Below are 13,144 nucleotides of genomic sequence, written 5' to 3' on the forward strand. Positions count from 1 at the left end.
GCCTGAATGTAGTACTTTGCATGTGTGTGTGTATGTGTCTGCCAATGTGGAAGTAATTTGTCACATTTATTACGGTTGGTATGTGTGCTTATGCACAACACTTGTTTATTTCTCTATGCATACAGTATGTGATGCACAGTAAGCGTGTGTGTGTGTATCACACTGTGTGTGCGTGTGTGTGTGTGTGACACCTTTTTTACAAGAGGGCCCAACGACATCATCGGGTAGCTAGTATCACCCCATCAATGTTCACTTGCCCCACCTGTGGGCTAATGTGTGGCTCACACGTCAGCCTCCACAGCCACATGAAGTGGCATCCCCTTCCCTGGAGTGGGCATCATCATCAGACACAAGGGACAGCTATGATGAGGTGTGTACTGTACATCATGTCTGTGTCCCTGTTCCTGTTCCGTGCATGTGTGGGATTCAGCGTTCTTGCAATCTAACCTGGGCAATTTTGACAGAGTTCTGCGTAGAACCGCCGGCATGGTACTCCACTTTGTTCTTCTTGGCGATCTCTTCAAACCTGGACACACAGAAAGAAACAGGGTGGCATTTAAGGGAGAGAGTCAGAGAGAGAGAAAGAGAGAGAGAGAAAGAAAGAAAGACACTCCACCACATGTTTACAAATACTAAGGCTCAGAATAAACCTTCTAAAGTAGCGTACGTGGTCAGGAACACGTTCCACAATCCTTTTTGCCGATCGTTAGACCCATGCAAACATGTTCAAACAACAATACACAGTCCCACATTTAAACAAAAACAAAATTTGAATTACAGTAAACTGTTCTTTTTCACGTCACAAGTTCACAAGTTCTGTGACTGTATAGATGTTCTGTTCAATTAACACTGATGGCTGGTGGCTTCAAAAATAGCATTCTGCTATTGCCATCAACACCTTCTGTTTACCCTAAGCAGGGGGGAAACTGCAGCTGCACCTGCGGATCATCTAGAGCCACGATGGTGGTGGGGGGTAAAGGTGGGAAGGATCTGTGACTATAAACGCGCGGTATGAGAAAATGACTTTTACGGGATCGTTAGGGGGAGACGGATGAAGTCAACGGTATTTCGGCGCACGGCTTTGGGATGTTTGTTGTTTTTTTGCGTCTCCGCGTTTATGGGGAAGAGTCGTAAAAAAAAGTGAAGTCATACAAACGCCCCAGGGCCACGGGAGGACTTCAAGTGTGGTGGAGTGGAGTGTTTGCTCGAGTTCTGTGTGTGCTTATTTACTTCTTATTTTTATTTCTCTTCAAAGAGACGACTATTGGGGCAGATCTCAAAGAGCATTTTCAGGATTCAGACAGAGGCTCTGTTGAAGTACCTCCCGGGTGTCAAACAAGAAAAGCTTTTGAACGAGACATACCTAGACGCCGTTCGACGGATGTATGCACAACACTTGTCCACTGGATGACCCCGAGAACGAAGCAGCATCAAAAACCAAAAAACTGGAATCGTTTTCTTAGCCGCGCCAGCAGAGGAGAGGAGTTGAAACTTTTAGGGGGAGTTCAGTTCATTGTTGCGGTTCACTGCACATTGGCATATTTCGCATGGAGCAATCAACTGGTGCAAGGGGGAAGAAGGGAGCGCGAGTGGGATGGGGATGGTGATGGTGGGGGAGCTGATTGGAGATTGCGCTGAACACCGTAACAATGAAGCTAATATGGCATGCCAGTTCATCACTCTAATTGATGCTCATAAAATGTGGCTACATTGCCTCTGTTGCAGCTATCAAAAAGCAAGTGAATGGGGTTTGGGTGTGCGGGTAGGGGGGGGAGGTTAGGGGGTGATTACTCACCACCGCGATCAATCCTAGTCAAAGACTTACATAAATATAGGCCACCAGTTTCTATGGAAATTGTTACGACGGTTATCATTCAGACCTACAGCACTTTTTGAGGGGGGCTGGCAGGCCTGAATAATATGCTTTCCAGTCGTGAGTCATGGGTAAAAGCTCAGATTTCAATTGACCCATTTATGAAGCCCTTTTCCCTCCCTAATCATCCCACGAGAAGCCCCACCACACTCCAGACATGGGGCTTATAAAATGGTGGGTAAGCAGCAAAAATATAAACTGACACCACTGCGAAACTTTTGGGGAGAGGGAGAAAGAATGAGAACAGAGCGCTGTTAAAAAGAAAAAAATGTGCTCGCATCATGTTCTATTTGCAACGGCTTGGCTAACGCTATTAACATGCGAGTGCCTAATTTAAGAGAGAAAGCGGGAGAAGAACACACAAAAAAAAGAATAACTGGTACCAATAAAAAAGAAGAAAAAAATAAAAAAAAAGAAGAAAAAAAATCAGGGATCTGGTCTTTGAAATACTCAACCACAAACGATACGAGTAAAAAAAGAGCAAATAAAAAAGTTTCATGTCAGTTTGATAAAAGCCAAACTGACATTTCGACACATGTGTTTGTAGTTAGCCTTATTAAAGTAAGATGAGGGGAGAAGAGACCCTTTTTAAAAAGCTACACTTAAACTGCTATCCCTCGGTGAGTCCATCGAAGAAGTGGATCTATTTTTCTTTTTCAATCTGCCTGAAGTGGGTTTCAAAAGGCTTTCATTTGTGCGAGTCCACGTGTCTTGAGAAGGGGTTCAAACAAACAGCTGTTTTTAATTAATCCAAAAGCTCAGATGTTGTCCAACTTTTTTGTCAAGTGCAAGATGTAATTTGCAACAACACAAATTAATCCACACTCATATAAGAGCCCACCTTGTAAAAAGATGACTTTTTTCCCTCAGTTTCCTCTCATTATGCAATCACTCAATTACCTTTTAAAAACGTGTATTAACATGGAACATAAAATGCCTGATTAGCCTACTTAACCTTACACTCCCACACTTATTAAAAATCTCTGCTAAAATGTGTAAAGCGGTATCAAATTTTACATGCCATTTCCCAGAAGAAGAGCAATACACGGATGAGCTATAACTTCCACCCATAACTTGAAGTGGAGGTTTCCCCTGATTATGCATTAAGACGTAGGCCCTAATGCCGGATTCTGTTAAATATGTATGCTTCTTGAATGCTAATCCGTCGCTGGAAAGTGTTAGTGCATCGGTTTCCCCCTGCCTGCCCTCCACGCGGCCCTGCTACTTGATGTTTTCAGGCAGGTTTTTCCAGGCCCTTATCTCCCCCCATTTAAGTAGCCAGTTCTGGCTTACCAGAGGATTAGCACACAATAGGCTCCGTAAATGAGCCAGTGAACAAGCAACTCTAGCGAATGCTGCCTGGCCCTACAGCAGTCTCTCCAGCACAGGGTGGGTGGGGGAGAGAGAGAGGAGGGAGGGGGGGGGGGTGTTGGAGGAGAGGCGAAGAGGTCTACTCCCACGCGGATCACACTCTCTCCTGGGAAGGCAATGTGAGAGTATTGTTGGGGGGGGGGGGGGGGGGGGGGGCCCAGGAGGAGGTGTGAAAACGAGGGGAAAGGTGTTTCGCGACGCTCCCACATAATGGAAAAATCTGTCCACTCGACCGGACGTGTCCACTGAGGACGAACGCAGCCATCCCAGCACTCTCCAGATAAAATTTAAGGGTCAAGTATGTGAAAGTAATAACTGGCCAGCTTTTGTCTTAGCTGTCCGTTTCCTCATCCTCTGGTGTAATCGGAGAGCCTCTTAGCTCAGCGTCGTCTCCCTATGTGGCGTGCTGTGATACGGCTGGCCAATAAAGATATCAAGTGCAAGCCAGATGTAAGAGGTTTATATTTATGGACTAAATCAGGGCTTTTAAAGAAATACTCTTGCTCCCTTTCTATCTCTCCCTCTCTCTCACACACAGAAATACACACACAGAGACATGCACACCACACACACACACACACACACACACACACACGCACAAACACACACACACACACACACACACAAAATGAGCGCTTGGCCCTGAAAGCTGCATGTCCTGTCATGTCCTGTCTGGAGGTCTAACGGGGGCAATGTGGTCCTCCTCCACCAGACTGTCAGACTTTTCCATGCGAGTGGAAAATATGCCGACCATAGAACAAAAAAAAAAAAGAAAGAAAGAAAGAAAGAAAGAAAGAAAAAGAAGAAGAAAGAAAAAAGGACTATGTGCTAGACACCTGTTGGGCTGCAGTCAGAGAGGAGGAATTCCAACACTGCGGGTGTTTATATCGCTAAGGCAGCCAAGGGACTCCAGGAACCCTTTCAAAAACAGACACACGGCTCCTGCTGATCCGTCCAGGCCTCAACCGCCCCCCTCCCCTCCAGCACACACACACACACACACACACACACACACACACACACGCCCCACCAGCACCTCCAGTGCCCTCCACCACCTCCACCCAGCACCACCCCCTTCTCTCCGAGAGCGAAGATATTCGCTCCACCTTCAAGGGGGCCCCCGACACAGTGACGCCGCTCAAATCCCCTCCGAAACGGAGCAGCTGCCTGCACACCAACACCCTCTCTCTCCGTCTCTCTCTCTCCCTCTCTTTCTCTGTCTGACTCTCTTTCGCTCTCTCTCTCTCTCTCTCTTTCTCTGTCTGACTCTCTTTCGCTCTCTCTCTCTGTCTCTCTTTCCCTCCCAGGGGAGAGCTCGAAAGAACAGCATCACATGACCGTACTCAACACCTGTTTAACCCAGCGGCACTGGACCACAGGCTGCAGACTGCACACACTGGACCTGGCCAGGACTTTGAGAACTTTGACACAGAGGGCCAGTCCGGAGAAAATTTGTAAAAGATGGACAGAGTGGGGAGCGTTGTGGCGCAGCAGGCTTCAGCGTTCATACCACATACGGGTCTAAATGCCCATGGGGACCCAGGTTCGAGTCCGACCTGCGGTCATTTCCCAGTCCCACCCCATCTCTCTCTCCCACTTACTTCCTGTCTCACCCTTCACCCTCCTATACAAATAAAAGGCAAAAAAAAAGCCCCAAAAAATATACTTAAAGGGAAAAGAGGAGGAGGAGAAGGAGGAAGAGGAGGGGGGAAAGATGTGAGGAATGTCACGGATCTGACAACTGCAAACCACACCCATCCACACCCCTTCTGCTGTAACTCAACCATTAGCAGCAACGACCAGCAGTGGGCCGAGATTCTCCAACAGGAACTCACTACTTAGCGCAAGTAACAAGAACATGAACCCCCCTTTTCGCCAGGCAACCGAACACGAAGTGGGCAGTGAAAACGTTTGTCCAGCAGTATCTCAGTCACACATGAGGTCACTTAGTAAATCCTAGCCGTTTAAGGTTTACCCCTTTCAAAGCCCACAGCGGTGCCCAAAAGAAAACTCTTGCCAGAAAGGCCGGCCCTCTTGCCCTGGCATGAGGATCACGTGGGCCGGTATTGCAAACCGACCGAAAAGCCGGCCACAGAAGGCTAAAGCGATTCCTGCTCAGTCAATCCTGCTTTCTCCTCTTTTGATGTTGATCGGCCTCAGTCTGACTCCTGCTAAGCTCTCGGAGAGCCCCTCGGAATGTGAGCGTGACCCGGTGCTGATCGATGCCCTTGATTGGACGAGGCGTCCTCCTGACTGCTGTTCTGGGTTTAGCGAGTGCTGTGCATCGGTTCAGACCGTTGGGGGGTCTCATTGCTAATGATCAATGAGTGCTGCACGCGCACGCACACACACACACACACACACACACACACAAACAAACTCACTAACACACACAGGGCCAACTCAATCACATCTCACCCTTCTCAGTCCTACTTAACTACCTCACTATTGTAAGTAGCTTACCACATAGCACAGGCCATACTTTACTGATCCAACTCAGTCATCTCTGTAGCAGGAGTGGAAGTCAGTGGGGGGTGGGGGGGGAGTGGGGGGGCACACTGTCTGGTTCACTTGCAGTAATAATTTTATTGTAAACAATACTTCCATCTGCAAAATGGAAAATGTCTCCAAATCCAATCCATCAACAGACCTCAATCTCATTCTCAGCACTCCCAACTCCGAGCCTGGGAACACCCAGGCCACAATTGTACAGTTGGGAGTGGGTCTGGAAAAGGTTCACTGACTTACCACTTCCAGCAGTGGTGTGACTAGCAGTGAAATTAAACTCTTACCAAATAGTTTCAAACGTGTAGAAATCTTGTCACCAAATATTTTGAAGTAATTTACTCAATTCCAAAGAAATACACATCCATGCCGGATTTCCGATTGTATTTGCGTGCTGAAGCTTTAGGGACATTGGAGATGGGCTTCAATGGCTTCTTGGCCAGATGGACCTTCAGAGCGAATCCCAAATTTGACAAAAAACTTGTATGGGCATTCCCAGACTATCCAACTTCCCATGACCGTTCCAATGTAAAACCACAGACCTTGGCAGACTCATATGAGCACAGTGAAACATCTTTTTACTAAACCTTTTGTTTCCCCCATCAATGGCAGGGAGGTATTGAAGGTGGATCCTTGAGCAATAGCCACCATGGGTCAGATTAGTAAACGAAACTCGAGTTTGTTGCACGAGTGCAGCTTGTGCTCAGTGTTTTTTTTTTTTTTTTCACCCTTTGTGTTCTTTGTTTTTCTTTTTCGATCCTTTTCTCTCCCTCCTCAATTAAATTGTTTGTCAAAGTCTTCACAAAGGGTCGCGCAGCTTGTCTGGCTAAAATCAATACCCCCCTTGTCACCTCGCAGTGAAAACTTGTCGCCGCAGCAGACAGGGCCATTAATTATACCAGCTGCTCAGCACGCTCTTTGCCAAGCCTCTCAAGGTGGAATCTTATCTTTTCTTATTTCAGATCAATAATTATCTCTTGGTATGTTTTTTTTTCTCTTCTTCTTCTTTTTCTTTTGGAGGTCCTCCTGAAAAAGTAGATGACTTTACCCATCAGAGAGGCACTCAAAATTGATGTTTTGTTTTTGTTTTGTTTTGTTTGTTTTGTTTCCTATTTCAGAGGTAATGCCATAGAGGACTCCAGGACTGCTACCCTCTGTTCCCAAAAAAGTCGACAAACCTTCAGAAACTAGCAACAATTGGAAGAGGAGGCTGACCGTACACACACACAAACACACCCCGGACACACACACACACACACCCCGGACACACACACACACACACACACACACACAACCCGGACACACACACACACACACACACACCCCGGTAACACACACACAAACACACCCCGGACACACACACACACACACACACACACAGAAGACGGGTGGTGGGTGGGCACCAATGGCGGTTCCATCCACCGTGCCATCATGGCGACGCTGCCCTGAAAAGCCTCCCACTGCTGTGATGAAAGAGGAAATGACCCAACCTTGGTATGACTCCGTCCTCCTATTCATACACAAATACCCGCACAATTATGCACAGTCTGCATTGCCAGACTGACAGGCAGGTGGATGGAACATTAAGACACAACAGGGGAGGACTATGAGGGATAAAGAAAACAGGGGAAGCTGTAGGGGAGAAGACACACACAGAAAGAAGCAGAGAGAGAGAGAGAGAAAGGAGGAGAGAGAAAGAGAGAGAGAGAGGGAGGGAAAAAAAGAAGAGGAAGAAGAAGAAAATAGGTGAAAATAAAGAAAATAAGAAAGAATCTTTCTTGTTGTTGTGTAGACAGAGAGGGAAAGAGAGCGAGAGAAGGAGGAGTGGAGTGGAAGAAGAGAGACAAAGAAAGAAAACACAGATACAGAGGATGAGAGGAGAGAAACTTCTGTGCTGTTCTTAAGAGAGAGAGAGAGAGAGAGAGAGAGAGAGAGGGGGAGAGAGAAAAGGAGAAAGACCACAAAAAAGAGAGGGACTGGAAGAGAGAGAGAGATAGAAAGAGAGAGAGAGGCGTAAAGCTTTGTGTGTGAATAATTCAGCTCCCCGCTGTGGATACCATATGGCCTGGTGTGAACTTTAAAACACATAGGGAGGGTGAGCCTCTCACAAGACAGCACGGATCCACCGTGCATATGCTTAAACGTCGCTCAGGGGGTCCTCAACCACCTCCTGTCACACGCTCGAGTACTGCAAAACATACACACACTCACCCACACACACACACACACACAAATACACACAGAAACACACAAACATAAACACGTGTATATACACATAAATGCATACTGACCGACAAGCACAACAGACAGACACGGGTTTGAATGTCATGTGTTCTGTAAAATACACACACACACACACACACTTGCATGTCATGCATTTACAGCAGCCTCTATCTGAAAAGAAAACACATCTTGCGCTCAGGGTAAACACTGGCCAGCACGGCCGGTTTTAAGTAGCATAGCACCACAAAGTCGTTTTATTTTTCCACCGACGTGCCAAGAGAAATCAGCACGCTCGGAGCGGAGGGTAGTATTAAATTAGCCTTGGCTGAAAGACCGAGTCGCCAAGGTTACATTTTAGGGGGATTAGAAAAATAAATATATTATTTGAAAAAAAAAAAATTAAATAGGGAGGAGGGAGTAGTGGTGGAGGAGGTGGTGGTGGTGGTGGTGGGGAATCAGTACAGTTCAATGCTGTTCTGCTAGACTCTGGCTCGTTTCTGGCGCCACCTGGTGGTGGAAAGTTGACAAGATGGAGACTGTCTGAATGAGAGGTCTGGATCAGCTCCACACAGATTGCATCAGCCCCTGGTGTCTCTGCGTCTGTCTCCGTCTCCCTCTTTATCCTTCACTCCATCTCCATCTCTCTCTCGCTCTCTCTATTCCCGCTCTCCTTCTCCATCGGCGTCACTCTGTGTCTGTCCATCTTGCGCTCAGTTGCTCTGGATCCCTCCACCCCAACCCCTCACTATGTCCTTTCTCCCCCCTCTGTCACGCTCTCCCTTTCTACCCCCTTAACCCCCACCCTACCCAACACCACCACACCCAGTATCCTTGACAGCCTACACATTCTGTACACATTCTCACACACACACACACACACACACCAACACACACACACACACAGCCTTCCATCCACCTCCACCCCCAAAACCGCGGAGTGACAATATTTATTGCGGTCCTGACGGCTGGAGGCGGCCGTAAAACATCCCGGTTGACGTGGAGACGCCGCGCAACTGAAGGGGAAAAACAGGCGGGACGTCGACCGCATAAACAAATCTACACATGATTTCCTCCGACTACCACCGCTAACTGACATATTTACAGCCTCCCCCCCTCTAAACTACCCACCCGCCCTGAATAAAAAAAAAAAAAATTGGGACTATTTTTAAAAAGAAGACCCCCTATATTCTCGACAATCATTAGCATGAGCTGAAATATCCCCTTTTTCCCTCTTTCCCTCTCTCTCTCGAAGTAGGTCTCTCTACAGAGGAAATAGCCAGGCCCAAGCTCTGGCCCAGGCGTTCGGCTGGAATGAATAGGGTTTTGAGGCTTTGCCTGTTTCACTTGCCTGAGAGAGAGGGAGAGAAGGAGAGAGAGAGAGAGAGAAGGAAAGAGAGAGAGAAAGAGAGAGGGAAGGAGGAGAGAAGAGATAGGGAGAGAAGGAGAGAAAGAGAGAGAAAGAGAGAGGGAAGGAGAGACAGAGAGAGAGAGCGAGAGAAGGAGAGAGAGAGAAAGAGAGAAAGAGAGAGAGAGAGAGAGAGAGAGAGAGAAGAGAGAGGAGAGAGAGAGAGAGAGAGAGAGACACAGAGAGAGAGAGCGAGAGAGAGACGGGAAGCCTGTTTTAATGAGGTCATCAAAATTACAGCTCGGCTTCCAGACGGATGTCCACTGAAAGGACGGCAGAGAGAGGCGGGGACGAAGCGGATCAATAGCACCAGACAGTGAGGAGCAGAGATGGCTTTATTTTAAAAAAGGGGGGGGGGGTCACTTTATTGCTCCATTTAACGGACTGGGAAAGAAAGGTAGTGGACTGACTACAAGGAGCAGGTTAAGACTACAGCGCAGCTGAAAAGAATACAACTGGGAGATGAGCTTAGATCAAAGGATGATATAACAGGCTGACACATCACCACACGCCCCTAATACACACATACACACACACACACACACACACACACAGAGATCCATCTCTTTGGCCACGACTCCCATGTCTCCTCTCCAGAGGAGAGGTCAATTGAGTGACCAGTGAGACGGCAGCCTTGGGGATGAACTTTGACCTCGACTGGCGATATTGACCAAAAGAGACCAGAGGAGGAGAGGGGAGCTGAGCAGGAACTCAAAAGGGAGTATGGCCTGGGAGTACGACATGAGAGGCAGCAAGCGTCAGAGAGAGAGAGAGAGAGAGAGAGAGAGAGAGAGAGAGCCTGTTATGGTGGATGTCAAGTATCAATGAATCCAATGTGACAGCGGTGGAGGAGATATAAATGACAACATGTGAGACACATGCTTGCCCGGCAGCCGAGAATTTTTCAGACATAAAAGGAACACTTTTATGTCTCCTGCTGCACTGGGACATGCCTGCACACACACACACACACACACACACACACACACACACACCTCCATAGAAAACAAAAATAAAACAGAAACACACAGGCTCATTCACAAACACAAACACATAAACACACACACACACACACACACACACACACTGACATAAAACACATGATTGAAAAACACAGACTCCATCCCCACTCTCGCTCACTTTTGAAAACAATCGGCACCACCTGGGACTTCTTTGGCCAACACACCAGTTCAGTTCTCATATTTTGCGACAGAGAATGGAGGGAGGGTGGGGAGGGAAATTATAGGAGTCAGGAGTGTTTACAGAGCCTGGAGTATCACACACACACACACACACACACACACAGTGCCGCGAGCAGTAGACTGCAGAGTGCTTCTCTCCGTCAGAGGAGCCTTTGTTGTTTTCCCTCACAGCAAGCTCACCAGGCTCTCCACATAACAGCAGGGGTCTCTCTCTTTCTCTATTCACACACACACACACACACACACATACATACACACAGGCAAACAAACACACACGCACCTTCATACCCATGCTCACACACACACACACACACACACACACACACACACACACACACACACACACACAAAAACACAGTGAGATTCGCGCTGTCCTATTGATCCCACCTCCTGTAGTGTGATGATGGGTGATGGTACAACATCCATGCATTTGAGTGTGTGTGTGACGGCGTATGTGTGTGTGACCGCGCGCGTGTGTGTGTGTGTGGGCACGGTTGAAAAGGTGTGCGTGTGTGTGATGTGCGTTTTACAGGCTCCGGTTCTACCCCCTCTCCGGTTGGAGCCGTCACTTCTCCGCTGGCGCTCTCCTGTTGGAAATGCTAATGGGCTCACAGAAACACAGGCCGGGTAAATTATTCATACGCTAGCAGGTCACACAGCGTAATGGGGGGGTCGGAGGGGGGGGTGTATGCCTGTGTGTGTGTGTGTGTGGTAGTAGTGGTAGTGGTAGTGGTGGCGGTGGTGGTGGTGGTGGAGGGGGGAGGTTACTCCATCAGTTAGCAGACAGAGAGCCTCTCCACTACATTAGCCAGAAAAATGAGCTAAATGCGTGTGGAGAGCGAGAAACGGCGAGGGAAAGGCAGAGCGAGAGATAGTGCGCTAGATTACACCAGCGGGGGGGGGGGGAGGAGGTCAGCTCAATGCCTGGCAAACTGGCGGGGAAAAAACACGCAGACGCGCAGACACTAGAGGACACAGATACACACACACACACACACACACAAATACGGATAGAACAAGCGGAGGACCAGTGTGTGTGCATGGTGTGCCTGGATCTCCATCTCTCTCCCTCTCTCTCTCTCTCTCTCTCTTTCTCACACATACACACACACACACACACACGCACACACACACACACACACACACCCACCACAGCACAGCACAGCACAACAGAGCACGACACAGCAAATCCCCTAAAGCCTGTACAGTTATGCAATACAGGTCAGCGTGGAATATGTCTCCCTGTGTACAATAAGCACAGGGTTTAGTCCAATCCCTACTGTTCTGCAGCGAAGGGGGGGATTGTGTGTGTGTGTGTGTGTGTGTGTGTGTGTATGTGTGTGTGTTGGGGTCCTTCCTCGTGGGCTCTGGCGAGCTGGAAATGCGACTCGACAGGTTACGCAACTCTCCGGGCGGCACGTTTCCATCTGACGGCGCGCGTTTAGCGAGGCGAGAGGTGGAGGACGATCGAATGGTGGAGCCCGCGCAGGAGACCGACCGCCTCATCCTCCATCACCAGCGTCTTCCATCCATCCGAGCGGCACAGGGAGGGAAGGGGCGAGAGAGTTCTGCCTGCACAGTGAAACTCTGCTGCCACCTGCAGAGTGAAAGTGATCGAGGCGACGAGGAGGGTGTCATGCGTGACAGGGACCAGAGGGGGGCAGTGTTGCTCACTTTTTAACCAGTTCTCCCAACATAGACTGGTAGTTAGTAGTTTTTTTCTTCCCACACCTTGACAGACTAAGGTGTTACAGTACGTGTCATGTTCTGGGCTTTATTCAATGTTCTACAAGAACGATGAGGCCATGCCGGCTGAAGTGGGTTCTGTGTTGGATGGACGGACCAACTAGTCCGAGAGCCAGTGCCCACGCTGTGTGGACAGACCAAAGCTCTCAAATAATAGAGTCCTCAACAAAACAAAATAGTCCTCTGGTAGCAAGTGTGTGCCACTTATCATTCACCCCCTGAAAGTTATATGTATATATATATGATTGATTTTTTTTCCCACTGAAATCTGGATTAGTGTCCTTGGCTTAGTTGGAAATTAAATGTAAGTTCCTCTAGTCTACAGTCATACCCACAAAGGCTGGCGAAAACCCTGAGTCACCATGACAACAGCGACAGAAGTGTGGTTAGCGTCAGCATCCGGCCCTTGCCCGCTCGGCTTCTAGCGGTGAGGGCACACACACACAGACCAACTGGGTCACCAGACAACTGACACTTGCCTTCACATGAGGCCACTCCTACTTCATGACCCTCTATGGTACCTGTATCGTTTTTCCCAAACATGGATAATGTACGACGCCTGGGATAATATCAATTCTGATTGATTGGTTTGTCTCATTGATTAGAATAGGCTGGATGTTGCCGGACTCTGCCACAGTCTTTGCTACGGTCTATTGTATACTTAAACTCTGTGCTTAAGTCAGAGATGCATGTTCTGATGTGCACTGTGCTTCGTGTGTGCCTCTCTCCTGTCCAGCCCAATGAAACTGTATCTTGACTGTTTTTCTTCTCTGTGATTGTAAAAGTATAGCATGCCAAAGTGAGAGATGAGGTCCAAAC

General features: G+C 48.2%; 1 protein-coding gene across 2 annotated transcripts in view; it reads right to left on the reverse strand.

The window, feature by feature from the left end:
- The window catches only part of adkb (adenosine kinase b), a 156,872-nt gene that overhangs the window by 134,531 nt on the left and 9,197 nt on the right, over nt 1-13,144 (reverse strand). For both annotated transcript variants that reach the window (XM_062526614.1, XM_062526615.1), the window contains exon 4: nt 448-526. In XM_062526614.1, coding sequence (XP_062382598.1) covers nt 448-526 — 79 coding nt within the window. The remainder of the gene's footprint in view (nt 1-447; nt 527-13,144) is intronic.

Source organism: Sardina pilchardus, chromosome 22, assembly GCF_963854185.1.
Source record: "Sardina pilchardus chromosome 22, fSarPil1.1, whole genome shotgun sequence".
NCBI classification, from domain to species: domain Eukaryota; kingdom Metazoa; phylum Chordata; class Actinopteri; order Clupeiformes; family Clupeidae; genus Sardina; species Sardina pilchardus.